This window comes from Sycon ciliatum, chromosome 1 (assembly GCF_964019385.1).
Source record: "Sycon ciliatum chromosome 1, ocSycCili1.1, whole genome shotgun sequence".
NCBI lineage: Eukaryota > Metazoa > Porifera > Calcarea > Leucosolenida > Sycettidae > Sycon > Sycon ciliatum.
In genome coordinates, this window is record NC_088643.1 from 24586794 (window position 1) to 24606223 (window position 19430).

Below are 19430 nucleotides of genomic sequence, written 5' to 3' on the forward strand. Positions count from 1 at the left end.
GTCGCAGTGCCTGATCCATATTCCATAGTGATCGAAATCTCTCAATGAGTCATGCACTGGAATCTTTCACCAGGCCCTGCAACAAGAGTTAATTCAGCAGGTAAAGACAGTGCTCGTAGCTAATAAAGTGATATTGATAGAGACTGAATAATAACAAGAGTACCTACATGTAACAATGCATTGGTACATGGTATGGCCTACACTACACTACAGCCTACACTACAGGCTACACTACAGCCTACACTACAGCCTACACTGTACATGTACATGTATGTACATGTACCCATGATCGCATGGTGGTGCATGCCGGCGATGCACATACTACAAAGTACATCTGGTTCCTGTTTTCCTCGCATGAATCCAGCGTAGATCCAGGGTCAGTCGTGTGGTCCTCTATCCTAGGATATTCTATTTTCGTGAATTATTATTATTGTATGTCTTGACATGTTGCAAGGACTTAGCCTTTGGTACGGCGGGATTCTCCGATTCGTTCCGGGTCATCAGCATCGATCGGCTGAACCACCAGTGCCCAGTGACCTGGTGTTGGGGCCGCAGTATACTCTTCATCTCCATAAACAGTCGTTTTGGTGTATACGTAACATAATGTCACTAGCTACATTACATCGGAGTTTCCCCGGCTGAGCCTGCGACTGTGCTGATGACTAGCCATCTTCCTGCATTTTGTACAATGTACAATGACTATGTATGTAGGTCTCAGCTCATATATGATCATGCTCTGCGGCCGACTGTTTTGTCATTCGACGTCATCAGCTCTTGCAGTAGCCGTCAAAGCGCGGATGGATTACCAACTAAACTACAGACAAGCACATGTGCAAGTAAGGGCTAGCTACTAAGGCCTATGTTAACCTAAGAGTTCAGAGGGTTCTACAAATTAGTACAATCATGGCGATGTACATAATACTATAGTAATACTGGATGGACATGGCCCTCAAACGTCGTCGCGGGGCCGGGGATCAAGTCATTATGATGTCAAGCATCTATCTTTAGCTACACTGCATTCGCCTTGGTCATCACCGACCCAGGAAGTCCCCAGTATTGTGTGACGGTTCTACTCTTGCTTGAGTCTTGGTTGTAAACTTACTTGTACAATCATGTACTACACGGATTATCCGTGAGCTAGCTGTGGGGCATTCTCGATTGCTACCGGTCACTCAAACTAACTAACTTGAGTTTTACATACGAACAGAGAACACACAGTACAGGAGGGTGGTGGAATTGCTAACTTCCAGTTTCACGGCAGGTGTTCCCTCTTGTGCACAGCATCTTTGCGTACCTCATGCTACATGTTATGTCATACACTGGTGTCCCTTATCTACCCTTCCAAGAAACATCACGGTATGATGAAGCTGCACTGAACGAGTCTATGTGCTGCTACCTGGGATCAGGGGAATGCTGATTCTACTCCTGGGAGGATTGGAACGCGAAAGCGAGGTTTCTTTTTAGCCAAGTACAGTATTCGGCTCCACTGTTATAGGTGTATGGTGAAAGGTCAACATAATGTTGGACAGTATGCATGCTCCACTTATGCTAGTTTTCGGTTGTACACCGCTCACAGAGTCACAGACCACTGCAAGACGCCCCAAAACATAGCCTATCAACAAGGCCAGGGTCCTCTCTGCAATACTAGTAGTACTACTACTGTATGTAGGCTAGTTCCGGGGTCAACGGTCACACGCTGTGTGTACAGCCACAGGTCCAACATGGCAGAAAAATGCACATTCACGCACAGACTCCGTGAGTGTCCTAACTGAACAAACAACACGACCTACTCAACATGCTGACATACATTGTACATGCTTATAAACACAGAGCAGTTGTCGAGTTGATATTATACACCACCGAATTATAACAGTGCGGTTTTACGCTTTGATCCAGATGTGCCCTCTATAGGACCAAGACAAACATCCCGCAGAAGGTGCTTTGCTTGGAGCGATTCCGCCGGATCACATTTCCACCATATGACGTTGCAAGCAGTTTAATATTATGGCTCCTTGTTCGATATGGGGCAAACAACTGTTGAACTGAGAACTGCCAGAGCCACAGGTTGGTGGTGCTCGAAAACCGCGCGGGCCTACCAAGTGCCGAATCATACGGAGAACAGGCCACGCTTGTAGTTTTCTACAAGTCCACCCAGGTTTAGTAGATGCGCTCGCGATCGCGCCTGCTTCTGACTTCTGGTCGTGGCGATACGACTATGGCGTTGCTGCACCTGCGTGCATTGATGCAGACTGCAGTGCTTGAACGAATCATGAACATGCACGTTCCTGCCAGAGTGCGAGCTGGGCAAAAAACTCCAGTTCGTAGATCTACAGTAGTAGTCAGTACAGAGATTCAGCGTGCCCGCGCTGAGGCGAGCTGTGCAGGAGTTGACATGTCTGGTACGGGGCAGTAGTCTGTCGTCAGAAGTGGACATGTGCCGCGAAGCCGAAGTGCCTCTCTTGTGCCAGTCCCGTGGCCTGGGCAGGTTTGCGGAAGGTGTTGCTGACGTACCAGCTGAATGGGGGCATTCACCATGTGTCACACAACAAGCAACAGTAGCAGCGGGAACGGTGTGGAGTGCTGCAGCTGACACGGTGTATGCGTAATGCCTACTCAATCGCCGTAATTCCCCCCGAGCATACCCCTTCGACCATGGCCTGGGTAAACATCGTCAGGCACCTTTCTGCCTCCATAAAAGAGAAGTCGTCCACACCAGAAGCATCAGTTCAGCGACTAAGCTTGCTTGATAAACAAGAAGTGGCCAAGTCAATAACGCAGCGTCCAGTTACCATTCTCGGCATCTTCCACAGTTCCAGAATAATGGCTCAGTCCCTGTCCGCACTGTTTTCTTCTCCGTCAGTTTTTGACGCAAGAGTCTTGAAGATGCTCTGTTTGATTAGTGCAGTTCTGTGTATATCACTCTCAAGTGGCGCACCAGCCCCAGTTGATGTTGCCTCGCACCTCCGGCAGGCGAGACACGCAGGAAGCAGGGAAGAAAGCTCTAAAGGTGAGTGTCCGGATCTGTACACTGATTTCATGTTTTAAGGCGTTTTAGTCATACTACCCATTAGTACATGCCCCCCCCCCCCCCACACACACATACATACACAGAGATGTCATTCACAGACGCCACCTCCGATTTCATTGGGACTTTCCCTATCCAACATTATGAGTGTACTGCATTTTGGACAGTACTGTACCTTTGAAAATGTACATGTGCCCAAGCACGAGTTGATAATAGTGTGCAAGAAAAAGAGGTATTCCTCCAAAGAATTAGATTAAATTTGGGTCTCAAGCAGTTACATGATTGTACCTATGATTGTACCTACATAATAATATCTGAATATCGAATAGAAAAAAACCCTTCCGCGCTGCGTCCATTTAGTAGTGGTCATGATTACAAGAACCCAAGTGGACATGAGTCATGCCTTGTATTTACACATGACTGTACATGCATGTATGATATCATCCACAGCACGCGATATCGAATTTGCACGCTGAGTGGAAGCCAGGACATGTACTGTAGAGTGTAGTGTACTAGTTGACAATACTGTACTACATGTACATGTACTACTAGGCTAAGCATTGTATGTTCACAATCACAACAGTCAACAGTCAACAGGTGCGCCGATCTCAATACAGAATAATTATAGTGCAATGTACTTGGACCTCCAACTAAGTGTTACTTACTTACACATCATGTACATGTACATGACTAACGTAGTACAGCATTTACTGGATAAAGAGACAGCATTACTGTAGTCCGATCATTACTACATTAGATAGTGCCTGGACTGCTGGAGCAGCTGATGGTACATAGTCATTGATGACTAACAGGGTAGTTATGCAGAATTGTAGGCTGCCGACGAAAGCTGAGCCATTTCAAGTGACTCCGCTTATACCGGGGCAGGGGCCCCATCGTGAGTGTAATACTAGTAGTAATACAGTAGTGCATCCTGACTCGATCCCAGAACGTTTCTGCAACGCGCGGCATGGAAGTGTTGCACAAAGCCAGGTTTCTTGAGACCCGCTGAACCATCCAGGCCTGGGCCATGATGTGACGGCATGACATGATTGACATCGCAGCGCAAACTTTGCTGTCTTTGTTTACTCTGCGCACGTCGACACTGTGAGATATGGCGCCGCATGAAGTCCTGCGGTTTACGATCAACTTTGCTACATCAGCCAGAAATGCGCGCCAGTACCGGGTCGGCATGACAAAGTCAGATTACTGGGACAATTCGAATACTGCACTGCACTGTCATGTAGCATGCAACGTGATCTGCGATGATTGCTGCCAGTACTGTATTCATGGTGAACAGTTTTGTCCATGAAAATCATTGAAATCCAAGCACAGTATCATAATTGTGCCGCTGTGCGCATTAGAGAGATGTTGAGGCACCATCGTAGTACAGTGTAGCATGGAACTCTGCACCATGACATTGTGGTATTTCGGACCACTGGATAAAGTGTAGCCAGGTCATGTGAGATAGAATGATCGAGCAGAAAGGGATTTCTTGCTCATTTGGACATGAAGAAATACTGTGGATCGGTGATCTGATATTATGTCGAGCTGCATCGCAACTCCTTCCAGACTGCTAATCACCACCATGGGAGAAACGTGCCTTCACAAATGCAGCAACACTAGTGGCCAATAGCTAGACTGCGTGCGTGTAATCGCCATGTAGCCTGGGGCGGGTAGGAGCAGAGAAACATGTATGGCAATGGCTGCAGATAAACCATGCTGACCTAGTACAGAGACTACGCGTTGCAGGAGCGCTTTAGAATACGTGATATTTGCGCAACTGGAATCGCCCGCGGCTGTTCCTGTTGTCAACTTTGACAAGCAAGTGACAGGCCCGTGACACGACGACCAACCGAAAAACAAGTCAGCCTGTCCATTTGTCCCAAGTGGTTAGGTGTGTGGAGTGAAGCTTTGACAGTAACTTCTGATCTCTACTATTCCCAAGGAATGTCTTGCTGATTTTGCAACCTCCAGTTGTCCCAAATATTCCCGACCACCCACCCACCCTTCGTGTGTACACAAGACGTGGGAACTTAGAAAAAACAAAAAATCATTTTGATTGCACGCTTCCAGCAATGGTATGTTGGGAAAAGATCGCTGAGCAGAAAAGAAGCAGAGACGAATGGTGTCTAAGATACTCCAGGCTGTCCCTAGCCGGCATTTGTGCCTGCCTGGCTCCTCTGCACTGTCTGTCTGGGCTTGTCTGGTTGCAGCCACGTTGCTTGAAGATCTTACAAGTTACATGTACTCAACAGGTCTGCCCTTCTACATGTATGTGTTCTTTTCCAACACATTCAGGAACCATCAGTTGCAACATCTCCAGCGATGGAGTCGTACGAGTTCGCGAGGGAGAAGACTTCTTCCATATCTCATGCAGTCTCTCTGGCTTCCAGGGCAATATCAAAGTCGTCGCGACGGAAGGAACAGTAAGTTTCATCAATACTTTCGTAATACTTTGCTTGTGACAACGATATGGAATGTAGCTCGCACCGGCATTACATGTATTTGGCTATGTTCTAGTAATTTAAAATACAGTTGAGTTACACACGTTTACTTTTTGTTTCCTTTCCTTCTTTCCAGGTGGTTGCCGACCAGTCAGACCTAAGACCATCGACAGAAACACGCCAGCTTCTTGTGCAGTATGCCAGTCAAGCAGAAAGCCTCCAGGGGAGGTGTCTCAATGTGATCAGTGACGGGCTGACGACGGGATTCTGCTTTGATGTGGCAATCATCGGTGAGTTACAAAGGACAAGAGAGAAATGCAGTACTGTTGAGCCAGTTGACATTGCCCATGCATACACCTAATACTTGACTCGCCCATTGCTGATTTTTATCTCCGAGGGAACTATTCCAGTACTCATTGTGCATTGTGTGTGTTTGCCTTACTGTCTTCTTTTAGCCAAGTGTAAATCCATCAGTCGAGCAGTGGATGGCGAGAGGGGTCTGCGGGCCATCAGTTCGCTTGCTGAGAGCCAGTACGCCGGCGACTCGGTGCTCCTCTCCTGCAGCCACGACCACTACATGCTGGGTAGCTCCGAGCTGCGCTGCGAGGAATCCGGCCAGTGGTCTGAATCTCTGCCGCGATGCATGCGTAAGTTTACCTCTTCACCACAAACCAGCAGCTATGGTTTAGCTGAACTTAATGATGCGCATACCACACGTCAGACTCAAAGTTTGGCTTCCATAGCCATTATGGATTGGAAAATGCGAAGCACTCTCAAGTTAATACCACCTGATATGTACACTAGAATGTGTAAGGATGTGTAAGGATGTGTAGCTTACCCTATCCGAGCCATGCGTGTATGTGCAGAATAGCTAGTCTGGCAAGCATGATTTGGACAACTTCTTATAGTGACAAATACCATCTGAAGCAGTTGCCTATTGCAAATCATTCACCCATATGTTCATTGTTGTGCTGTTACTATATTGCTGCAGCTAAGACTTGGAACGGGATTCGGTTGAACAACACTCTCATTCCGTCCAGCGGCAAGCCCTATGTCATTCAAGCTGCACAGACGGCACAGCCCACTTTTGTCCAATGCGCCGCCGCTGGTGTACCCAACTCTGAGCTAGTCGTCAAGCTGTTCGTCAACTCCGTCTTGACGTACAATACGCGCAAGCCGTGCGGAACGGGCCCGGTCTGTCGTGCAGAAGCAGCATCGACGGTCATGCTCAAGGCCGGCGATACGCTCGAGTGCAAGGCCACGCGCACAGTCTCCATGGGCCAAAATGGAGAGAAAGCCAAGGAGGAATCACATCTAGTCGTCCAAGTTGAAGGTGAGTTCCTCCTCATAACTGTATCTCCATTCATGCATACCTGTGTTGGTCATGTGGACAAGATCAGCAAAGAAACTGAGAAATTCTTTCACAAATTTAAGAAGTGCCTACATTTGGAGTGAACAGAAAGAGTTTTCATCGGCACCTTTTAAAATGGACTTTGTATCAGACACAACGTCAAAGAAGACACTGTCAAAGAAGGCGAAAGCTGCTGCATTGAATCACATAACTCTTGATTAAACACAGACACTTCTCATTAGTTTGGGACTGATCGCTACATGGGATGTTTTGAGGCAAGCAAATGAAACTGTTCGTTCGGACACAAGACGCCTTTGGTAACCAATGCCTCTAATCGAGAGAGAGAGAGAGAGAGAGAGAGAGAGAGAGAGAGAGAGTAAAAATATATCCAGTGGATTCCTAGCTGAGACGCAAACTAATATTAACTGTTCCTATCTCTTTTGTGTCTTTATTCATTTCAGGAAAGTGAAGCATGAACTATTTGCACAGCTTCAAACGGTGACGTCGTTCATCCAAACCTGGTTCTCATCGCTAGCCTCAGATCGTATCTATGCTTTAAGTAGATTTCATATATACTTTATCAGATTATTCTTTCACTGACTGCTCTATCTATCGTGTACAACCATCATTGATTTTCAGTAGAGGAACATGTAATATCTATCTTCAGAGCAATTTTCCGGATGCATCGCTCATCGTTAGCCCATCCTCTATCAGAACATTGACCAAAACGTTGACACAACACAGATATGTTTTATTCAGCCGTAGTAAGTTATAGAAATCTCCGCCGCCGCTACTGCTAGGGTTTGGGCACCACCACTAACTCCTACCCGCATTGCCACCCCTTGAGATGCAAGTCGAACACAGTAAAGAGTACCTCACTTCATATACATACATGTATGTTATAAACATTTACCGCAACTATTTGATGAAAAACCAACACTTTACTTATCCACCATTCGGTCCTTCCGCCAAGCTTGTTAGAGGTTTATGTACTCTTACTTCGAGTATGCTAACGACCATGACTTGCTCAGCTGCTATCACTTTCTTCACTATACTTATTTATTGTGGCCTTGACTTCGAGTATTTTCGACGCCAATTAATCTGAAATACAATGGAAATGCATCTGCTTCTGTAATACTACATGCTGTTAATGATATACCTTTTGCCATTGGCACAGAACGTGAGAGGCATGATACATACTCGTATTAGTACAGTGCGATGTGGCATGGATACTGTTCGAATGGCTCCAAGAAGGAAAACCCCAGTTTGTCAATGATTTTTTCCTTCTCCAGCCCATATCATAGAATAATTAGAAGTAAGGGTGAACATTTGACTTCACCACCACTAGCATTGAAAGAGAAGGGAGAAGGACAGAGCGTTTTCTTACGTTCTTCTAGTACCCTCACTCCGCTCTTTCGCTCAGAATATGACATTCTTTGGAGCTGGATATCCTCTCAACTGGCCGAAAGCCTGGTTTAGAATACAATAAACACACAGCAGATAGATATCGGTAGATAGATAGATAGATAGATAGATAGATAGATGATGACCTAGCATAGATCATGAATCCAGTTTATCAACCCAGATTCAGCGTCTGAACACACCAGTCGGAACCTGGAGAAAGTACAAATCCTGCCAGTTCCTGGGCACGAGGCGGCACACAGGAGAGCCGACTAGTGTCGGGCTGTACAGCGACGACGGACTGGCCATGCTCAGGACTACTACAGGACACGAGGCAGACTCCATCTGCAAGGCAATCACGAAGCTATTCAAAGACGTTGGCCTACGAATAACCATCAGTACCAGCCAGAGGACAGTGGACTTCCTCGACGTCACCTTGGATCTAGCCAGCGGCCGCTACCACCCATACCGCAAACTGAATGACGCACCCAGATACATACACACCAAGTCGAATCACCCGCCCAATATACTCCGGAATCTACCTGCAATGATCAATAGGCGGGCGTCCGACATCTCGTGCGACGAGGAGGCATTCACCAACGCGGCACCCGCATACAGAGCTGCGCTATCTGCCGGCGGATTTCCAGGGGCCATGGTGTTCGACGGCGGTGGGCCTACCAAGAAGAAGAACAAGCGGAGGAGAAACATAACATGGTACAACCCACCATACAGCAAATCTGTATCCACCAATATCGGTCAGAGGTTTTTCAAACTAGTCAGCAAACATTTCCCTGCCGCGTCGCCACTACACAAGATCTTCAACAGAAACACATTAAAGTTGAGCTACTCCTGCATGCCCAACATGTTCTACCTGATGAAGGGACATAACCAAAAGGTACGAACGCCTGGTGAAGAGAGATCTGCGGCAGGGTGCAACTGCCGAGCCAAGCCATCATGCCCTTTGCCAGGCTTTGGGCGGCGGATGCTTGGAGGGGGAAGTGGTGTACCAGGCCTCCGTCACAACCCCAAGTACCGGCGAGGAAAGGCAATACATCGGCCTGTGCGAGGCGCCCTTCAAGGTGCGCTATGGCAACCATCTAACCAGCATGCGGCATGAAAGGTACCGTACCAAGACCGAGCTATCCAAGCACACATGGGCGCTGGCTGGCCAAGGTGAGGAATACAGCATCACATGGGCAGTCATAGATCGGGCCAAGTCCTACAGCAACATATCCAAAAGGTGCTGCTTGTGTTTAGCAGAAAAGTTGCGCATCATCACCTTCAAGACGCCTCACACTCTGCTTAACAAGATGTCGGAGTTGGTATCAAAGTGCAGACACCAAAACAAGTTCTACCTCTCCACCTACTCTGCCGTGACATAGCCACCGCTATCACCACCACAATACACATCCTCTGAATACCCGCGGCTGTTGAATGTGGACACCACAGTGTGCTTCCACCGCCACACATCACACCCCCTGCCCAGTGCCCCCCCTGGCTTACCCTTGTCCTACATGTACCTGGTGGTTTCTCCGCCTCTGCACGCTCCATGCATAGTTCGCGCCTACTGCGCATGCCCATCCAGTGATGTAATTCTTATCACTCGCTCTCCCCATGCATATCCTGCATTGATAATTCACACCTCCTCTACATGCCCATGCGTATACCCCACAATAAGAACAAGCTATCCCGCGACAAAAGCATTAGTTGTCTGATGATTGCCTTAGCATTTAGTAGCTACGTGCATGAAACTCAGCGTTACAACGTATGTATATATAATTGGTGGAACCATTCCGCCACAAACGCCTAACAACAGTCGTCATGCCAAGCTTCCAGTCACTGTGGGTAGAGCTTACACTCTCAGATCGCACAGTCACCGTGGGATGCACGTATCGACCACCAAACTCTGATCCGAATTTATTCTGCCGCGAACTTGAATTGTGTCTCGATAAATGTAACACCACAGCGCCATTCATCCTCCTCGGCGACCTAAATTCCAAGAACAGCTCTTGGTTGGATTCTGATGTCACAGACAGAGCTGGTGACGCACTTAGCTATCTTATCGATGCATATGGTTTCCATCAGCATGTAAACTTTGCCACCCACATCTGCCGAGGCTATCTAAATTCGTGCCTCGATCTAGTCATCTCCAATCTCCCTCCGGAGGAGGTCACACTTTCTTCCAGAGCACCGTTTGGGTGTTCAGATCACGTAGCAATCCAGGGAACTATCTCCATGCAGCCACCAGCAGATGAGCGTGGCAGACGTAACCTGCCACCTTGGACCTGGAACTGGAATTCAGAGAACGTTGGCGCCCTGAGAGAAGCGCTAGCGTATACTCAACTCCTGCCACCCGACATTGACTTGCCGTCATATTCGCTGACCGAACTGTGGTCGCTCTGGCGTGACACTCTGCTTCGCACCGCACACCAGTTCTGCACTCAACTCCGGTTGACTAGATCATCTGCAGTGTCTCAAAAACGCCCATGGATGACGCCTGATCTGCTAAATAATATCCGTACAAAGCACAGGTTATACAGGAAATACCTCCGGACACGGACGGCTGAAGACTGGGACCAGTTCACAACTCAGCGAAACAAGACAACAACTCTTCTCCGCAGCGCCAAGTCCAAATTCGTTCATAAATCAGCCAATGCCGACAACCACTGTGACCAAACCCATACAAACCGCCCAAACCTCTACAAACTTATGAAGACCCTTCGAATTTCACCAAGAAAGGAAATGCCAGCTTTGAACCATGATGGCAGGAAGCTCACATCGAACTTAGAGCAGGCAGAAGCATTCAACAGCTTCTTCATTTCAGAAAGCAAGAAGTCCGTCTCAGTTGACAACGAGCCAGTCCCCGACATCCTTCTACCAACATCCGGCGAGAGAGAGCTTGCCCAAATCACCACCACACCCGCCGAGGTAGAACAGCTCCTAGGAGCCCTTAATCCTTGCAAAGCCCCTGGGTTTGACGACATCCCAACAAGACTCCTCAAGACCACGGCGCGTGAGCTGTCGCCGTCACTCTCCCGACTTTTCAATGAGTCATTTCGGAGAGGTGAACAACCACAGGACTGGCGTGATGCCACTGTGAGCCCACTATACAAGAAAGCCGAAAGGTCATTGGTAACAAACTACAGGCCTATATCACTTCTCAGCGTTATCAGTAAAGTGCAGGAGAGGATCGTCCACAAGCGACTCTACAAGCACGTCACACCCTTCCTCCCAGTGGATCAATCCGGTTTTCGTGCCAATGATAGCACCGAACTCCAGCTCGCCAGACTCGTGCACGAGGTTTCCGAGAGCCGAGATAAAGGTCTTTCCGTCACAGCTTGCTTTTTTGACCTCTCGAAGGCTTTCGACAGAGTCTGGCACGCCGGTCTCCTCAAGAAACTGCAACACCTCGGCCTGAAAGATACCGCCCTGCAATGGATGGTCAGCTACCTCACCCATCGCCGTCAACGTGTTCGTGTCGGCGACGCCTTCAGTGAGTGGCAAGCCATACCAGCAGGGGTGCCCCAAGGATCCGTTCTAGGCCCCCTGCTGTTCTTGATCTACACCATTGACCTGCCCTCTGCCTGCACCAACTCGAACACAAAGTGCAGCCAATTTGCAGATGACACGGCGCTCATCGCAACACACCAGAGCCGTTTGACATCGGAGTTGTCCCTGCAGTCAGCCGTTTCAGCTGCCGCAACCTGGCTGCGCAGATGGCACCTCCTCGTCAATGCCTCAAAGACCGTTACCTTGTCGTTCACACCAAACCACCAACTCAACATCACTCTTAATGGCACACCCCTAAAGCAAGTCAAAGAACACCGTCACCTTGGAATCATACTACAAAACAACCTCCAATGGAACTCACATGTCACGCACATAATAAACAAATCCAAAAAACTCCTTCACCAACTTCGTAAAACACGAGGCCAACTTAACACCCCCAGTCTGCTCGTAATCTACACCGCCTACATTCGCCCGGTTATGGAGTACGGCAGTCTCGTGTTATCCAACACCACCCGCACACAGAAGGACCAATTAGAACGCGTTCAGCGACGAGCAGCCCGTATCTGCCTGCGGATCCCCCTTTTTGCACCAGTCCATCACAGCTCACTTCTTCATCATCTCCAACTCCCCACATTAGTCTCCCGGCAACTCTTACGACAGGTTACTCTTGCCCACAACATCAAGTACATCCGCGCTCCCCTTCACCTGCAACAGCCTCACCTTGCACGACCAATCACAGAGCAGCCATATGCACTACGACACATGAGAACATACACATTGAGAACATCACACACATACCGACACACCAACTCACCCATCAACCTATCCCTTCACAATTTCAACCAACTACCCCCCGACCTGCGTGAAACAAATAGCAAGCATGCGTTTAAATCAATGGCGTCTAGCCTCATTCTATCATCCATATGCTCCTGTAGTAGCTCACACTGTACCCCATCGTGACCCCATCCCCCTGCAATGTGTTGATTTCCTTACTTGCTAGACTGATTTTATATGATTCTGGACTGATTTGAATCATATTATCTTCCTTATTGGCCATGGGCCATCGTGGAAATAAAGAATAATAATTCTTTTCGACCTTTGTGGTTACGCTCCTCCCTTGTGGTGTTGAGCACTGTTGAAACCTGGGTATACCCACTTATGTAGATACTCCACACTTATGTAGATAGATAGATAGATAGATAGATAGATATACATGACAGAGAGAGAGAGAGACGGGGGAGGGAAAGAGAATGGGAAAGGGAGACGGAAAGGGGAGGAGAGAGAAGAAGAAAAAACTTTGAGTGGCTCCTCTGACCTGTTCTATAATCAATGCAGAGTGATCGATGGAATAACACCAGTGACCCAGTGACCGCGATGGTCGGCGCACAATTATAGTCACGAACCATTGAAATGCATAATGGTGATAAGGTTGGCCTCAAACGTTGCTTGAACGCACGCTGAACTGACCTTGACGATTGCCACTGGATCCATCTCGTAGCCTAAATCATAACATGAATCATGTTTGAACGCCAGTATCCTATCATCAAAAGATTTCTCTGCCCACAGCAGCTACATGTTCTAAACTAACTGTTTAGGACAATATGGCCTCATCAATGCAAGTACGAGCTATATTCGGCCTGCTCTGCCAGCTTTTGGCGACAAGCGCCACAGGCAGTTGAGAACACACACAAGACAAGCGCCACAGGCAGTTGAGAACACACACAAGACAAGAGCCACAGGCAGTTGAGAACACACACAAGACAAGAGCCACAGGCAGTTGAGAACACACACAAGACAAGAGCCACAGCCACAGGCAGTTGAGAAGACCGCTGAATGTTCTAGCGCTGAGATTTTTCTTTGCTCTTACATTCACAGTCACACAGTCCACGCCAAAGCTTGCCAAGCCTGGAGGTGACCGAATCTCACAGGCCTTGAAGGCAGCCCGCGTTTCTGGGTTTCGCGCCGTCAGCCCCGGTTTATTGCTAGTGTAATCGTTCATAATAACACCATGCATCAAAGGAGGCGAAATCGCCTGTTTGTGACGCGACGATTACTGTTAGAATTCAACGACAACCCTACGGTCTAAATAGGGTTGCATTGAATGGCGTGGCGTTTAGTTCTGAGCGTGGTTTGCTTGGCACTCTCCTTTCTCCCTTGCACCCCACCCCTACCCCTCTGCTAGTCAGAAAATTTCGAGGGATCAGATATCCATATAGGCTGTAACGGAGCTCTATACAATGTTGACCTACATCTGTAAAAAAACAACACATCTGTACAAGACCGACATCAGCTCCTTACTTATTGCAAGACGTGTGAATACGGAAAAAGTGTCTGGCAAGATTGCGCCGTGTTCACACGTCTTGCAGTGGTTCCTGACCCATTGCATTTTCTGCGAACTATGCATCATAGTGACATGTAGACCTACTATGTAAGTACATGTACTAGTTCCGTGCGTCCAGCTCCCCCCCCCCCCCCCCCCCTGTCTCTTCAAGCAAGTAATTAGTTCTTCAATTCCGGGGCGATGTTCACACCTCAACCGTCTGATGTGCAACCTGCTAGTCTTGACACAGGATGATGCAGTCTAAAACAGGGAGTCGTGAAACTGTTACCATGGTTACTTGAAAGCCTTATCGTGCGAAGTGAGACCTGAGAAGCTTCACGAGAAAAGGCTAGAACAGAGCCGTGATTCACGCTTTGAAGCCAATCACAAGGCTTAGCTGTTAGCTCATGAGTGGAAGTTAGTTAGTTAGTTCCCAGTGAAGCGGCAATGGTAACATACTACCGAGCAGGGAGTCGTAAAAGGGCTCTTTATTACGACGACTCCCTGGTAACGAGTAACAGCAAGGAGATATTTTACTCCTGATTAGCAGCCATGTTGTACTCTTGCAATGTTCATCTGGAAAAGGACTCTCTACATCCGTGACAAAACGATTCGCAGCGCTGTTGTTAGGGTTGTGTAACGGGTACGTTAGCTAAGCCGTACTGACCCCGTGATGACGCAGTGTTTAGTTCTCGTTGCTGACCGGGATGATATCACCACGACCCGTACACAAGTCCCCTCAAAGTGAAGCTGAGGTAAGCAATCAGTATAATACCTAAGCTGCTCGAATCATCCATTACGGTTACGTGCATCATGCATGAACAAGTAGTGCACACAGCCGGGGTTGCCGTAGAATTTAAAATTATTTGTACGCTTGATCAGGGTTAAAAATAAAGAAAAGGAGAAATACTGTTTTGCCCCTGGGTTTCATTGCAATTGGTTATGCTTAGGCGCTCGGAGTGAATGCCTAAGCATAACCGATTGCAATGAAGGAGACCTAACACATTCGCAACAGCTATCTCTCCGGAGATTCATGCCTCCTAGAAGCGACAAACCCCAATAAAAGACTATTGAAAGATAACATCATTGGTAAAAGCCAACCACGAGGAGTACTATAGGATATTGGCGTCCTGTTTTGTACAATTCGTTTTTTGCAAAGCTTCCCCTTCTGAGCCACCCAATTTGGGTCATGTGCTGCTTTGCTGCTTCGACTTGTAGTTAGACCAACTTGGCAAGCATTCGAGTTGGAAGGCTGGTGATTAGCGCTTCGGAGATGTGTTGGAGCTAGGTTTCAGGGTGTTGAATAGAGAGGTTGCGCACAACGAAAATCTGTAGCACCGTAACGGAAAATTTTTAATCAAAAAAGCTAACAAATATTCGTAAACCATGAGGTTGAGCACGTGTGGGCTTTTTCGTAGCATCGTAGCGGGTTGATGCGGTAACCGCGCGGGTGCGAAGAGTCAAGACAGGGAGTTCTAAAATATCAGTATTTTAGTACCCCACGTAACAAAATATTTTCGTAAATCTGCTCCGGTTCGGTCACGTTTGGACGGATCTTCGTAACAACTTTCGTTACTCGAACCCGGACGGTCCAAATCTTACGAATTTTCATTTTCGTTGTGCGCAAGCTCTCTACGGTCTGAGTAGTCTGTCAGTTTAATGCCTAGTTTAATGCCTAGTTGCTGCGCGTTCTGACTACATGTATATCATCTAGCTACAGTGGTGGACAGTTACCATGGTTACTCTTAACTCGTATGAGTATCCATGTGTTTCTTTCCTTAAAAATCATATTTTGCCTTCGAAATACACCAAACACTGCCAGTGATATCCAAAGTGCTTGAGAAGGTAGTACACCGACAAATTGTTGCATTCTTCGACAATCATCCGGAACTCGGTGCACTACCGGAGGAGCAGTTTGCTTACAGGCGCAATCACAGCTGTGAAGACCTTTTGGCGTATGCAATAAACGACTGGCAGCTGGCCTTGGACAAGAAGCAGCTGTGTGGAGCCATGTTTGTAGACATGAGCAAGGCCTTCGACCGCGTTCAGCATAGCAAGCTCGTGCAGGAACTGGCTTCAGTTGGCGTCGGAGGTGTGGCATTGCGTTGGTTCGCAGACTACCTTACTGGGAGAACCCAGCAGGTCGTTGTCGGCGATGCCCGAGGCAGTACAGAGCCCTGCTCACGTGGTGTACCACAAGGCTCCGTGTTAGGCCCCTTACTTTTCTGCATTTATATCCGGCGTACCCCTCAGAAATTTCAACATTGCCGTGCTCTCCTGTTTGCGGACGACATCGCGTTCTACATCATTGGTCGCAAGGCTTCAACCGTGCTCAGAATGCTGCAGACAGATCTCTTGAATCTGGATGACTTCCTCAGCGAGCGGGGACTGGTGCTGAATCCCAAAAAGTCTCAGCTACTGCTGCTCAGACGACCTACTGCGCAACTGGACGTGATCCCCAGCATCACCTGCAAAGGCACCGTAATCCCCGAGTCCAGCCATGTTCTGTACCTTGGCCTCCTATTGGACTCGTCGCTCAGCTTCGAGCAGCAGGTTGAGCGTGTGTGCGCAAAGGCACAGTGCAAGGTTGCCTCATTCCGCCACGGGCGCCGCGATGTCTCCATGACCGGCCGCCGCATGTTTTACCTGACAATTGTCCAGAGTACCTTGGACTATGCCAGCACATGTTATGTTCACTGCTTGTCCGCTAAACTCAGAGACAAACTTGAGTCAACCAGCAATAGGTGCCTAAGGCGAGTGTTTGGCCATGATCAGTATACTTCTATCGATTTCATTCTCACCAAATATAACCTGTATACTTTCTCTCGCCGTGTAAATTTGAAGCTGTTTGTGTTTGTTTTTAGGTGTCTATCTCGTTGCACCAGTCCTCTTTTAAGCACGATATTTACCCCCCCCCCCCCCGCTCTGCATCATGCCGCACAAATGCTGCTACCCGCGGTCAAGCTTCAGCCGCTCTGAACCTACCCAGAGCTACGTCTCGTTACGGCCTGAATGCTATTTCATTTTTGGCAGCAGACAGATGGAACATGCTTCCACCTGGATGTCGTCAAGCTAAGCCCCTTTCTGCATTTGTCACAAGCACCAAGTCATTCCTAGGGTTCCCAGTAAAAAGGCAACGCCTGTTGGGAGTTCCCTAGTAAAATAATAAATTCTACTACTACTACTATACTACTACACTGCTGAGAGAATTGATCTATCCTTTACTTCTCAACAAAAACTCAGCTCTTCCTTTTCGCTACCCCCCCCCCGCTGCCCATGCACTCACAATCACAAAAAAATGGCGACTAAACTAACAAGTTCAATAATAATAATAACTTTATTAGGATGACCAACGTTGAGTGTTCATGGGTATTAGTGATACATGTAATTCCAAGGAGGGGAAGGTAAGCGCCATCAAGCCGAACACAAGCTACACTCCAAGGCAAAGTCGAATGCTGGCTTGCTAGGATAACGGGACGGAAAGACAATTGGACAACACGGTCTAACCACAATTCGACAACGCAAAGCAACAACCACCCAACTTGGGAGACTCAATTCGATCAAGGATAAGAAATGAAAGGATCTGGTGGATTTGGTGGTCTTTAACGCATAACTTGCGCCCACCGTTTTCCTCGTTTCCATTTAATATTTTCCTTGGCTCACCATCTGATTATTATTATTATTATTGGGGCAGCTTTATTGATTTTGTGTCTGGATAATGCAGCATCCCGGGTCACGTAGCACCATGGGGAGTGTTGCTGTTGTATGTGAGGTAAATAAGGGAGAGAAAAATGAAAGAAAAAGGAGAGAATTAAAAACACTGGAAACAGCAAGTACACAATGATACAATCTTTATGCAGCTAGCCTGCTAGAAAGAGACTCAACACAAGCTGGTACAGAAATAGCAAGACAGCAAAGTCAGAAAACAAGATCCGTTGAAAAGTAGCCGTCATCAAACCTAACATCGAACCATTCACCTACACACTCACACTTAGCCCTTGGCGGATTATGCCGGCATAATATTTGGCATAATCTTGGGATTTCGTCAAAAAATTATGCTCCGGCCTAATATACGGATTCCAACATGTAAGGTCGGCATAATTTTTCGGTTTAGACAAAATTATGCTTAGGGGCATAATACAGCTTTGTCAGAAAGCCTGCAGATGGTTTTTTTTAAATACCCCAGTTTAGGCCTCGACCAAATATGCTAAAAAAAGAGCATATATGCTCGTCGCATATCAGGGAAAACGGCCATAATATGCCAAAGTTTTATAGCCATGGTTGGCTATAAAAACCCTGCAATCGCCACGCAAAGTGGTCATTGGCTACTCCAGCCATGTATTGCTTGGAATAAAATAAAATAAATAAATGAATAAAAAAGGCTTAGCAAGATATGCAAAAAGAGATGCCAAAATATGCCAAAATATGCTCGACATAAGCAGAAAGTGTAGATCATTTCAGTAAAATTACAACCTTGGAATATTCATTGGCTTCACGGCTAGGGTCCAGCGGATAATGCGCCGTAAATGTTCGTATAATGCTAACCATGATGCTCCAAAAACTGCCTTATAATGCTGATTATATTGCTTCAGCAAGGGATATAATGCTCTTGGTTTGGGACAGAAATGGAAGAAAGTCAGCACATTGTCAAACTTCCAGAAAATTATGCATATCGTCGATCTGCATCTTAAGTTGCCACCTTATCTCTCACGAGCTCCACCACTTCTTGGCACTATAAGATATGTTCGCTTCTCCATTGATTGCTCTCCATTCCAATATTGATGCAGGGTTGTGGCAGAATAGTCGGTGTATCAAATCTTTCCCCGAATTATCCATGTAGTGAGAGATGAAACCATTATTGCAGGTAGTCATTCATTGTTGGGATGAAGTTTATCTTGGCAAATAGTATTCCTGCCTGCAGACAAGCTGTCACTGCATCCACTCTGTGAATAATGTCTTCATCTGAAACACCAGACGTGAGGCCAGCTCCTGAGATCCGGTCTCAGATGGAGAGCCCTCCCATTTGCCGAAATCCTGAAAACACGGGGTCAGAAGTTATTTTGCCACTCTAAATCCTTTGCTTGTGCTCTCATCTTCTCCTTGAGATGGTGGGTAGACGTATGGCTTGCCACAATACTCTTCCTTTTTGATAGCATTTGACTGTAGGCCTGGCATTACAACCGTCAACAACAAACTGTACGTACTTCATCAGGAACGTAAGACAGGCGCTGCTGAGCAATCGACTTGGTACTGAGTCCATGGCAAATTCTAGTTCTTTTCGAGCCTCCTGATCTGGACTCGGCAAAGGCAGTTCTTTTAGAACGAGCTCTTTCTGTTTATAGCCGCTCCTTCATCCTGGTCCAAATTTAGCAATGCATC

At 47.3% G+C, this 19430-nt stretch overlaps 1 protein-coding gene across 1 annotated transcript; it reads left to right on the forward strand.

Annotated features, from left to right (window-relative positions):
* Window positions 1-2625: 2625 nt before the first annotated feature.
* LOC135819702 (uncharacterized) lies at window positions 2626-8029 on the forward strand. Its single transcript, XM_065332957.1, has 6 exons — window positions 2626-3007; window positions 5324-5451; window positions 5606-5759; window positions 5925-6116; window positions 6461-6802; window positions 7282-8029. Exons 1-6 carry the CDS (start codon window positions 2653-2655, stop codon window positions 7287-7289), a joined length of 1179 nt encoding a protein of 392 aa, XP_065189029.1. The 5' UTR covers window positions 2626-2652; the 3' UTR covers window positions 7290-8029.
* The last annotated feature ends 11401 nt before the right edge of the window (window positions 8030-19430 follow it).

Excerpts from the sequence above, each read along its gene's own strand:
- LOC135819702 (XM_065332957.1), top strand. The coding sequence starts at position 2,653 with ATGGCCTGGGTAAACATCGTCAGGCACCTTTCTGCCTCCATAAAAGAG. Across the intron at positions 5,760-5,924 it reads CTTTGATGTGGCAATCATCG|CCAAGTGTAAATCCATCAGT; the intron begins GTGAGTTACAAA and ends GTCTTCTTTTAG. Across the intron at positions 6,117-6,460 it reads ATCTCTGCCGCGATGCATGC|CTAAGACTTGGAACGGGATT; the intron begins GTAAGTTTACCT and ends ATATTGCTGCAG.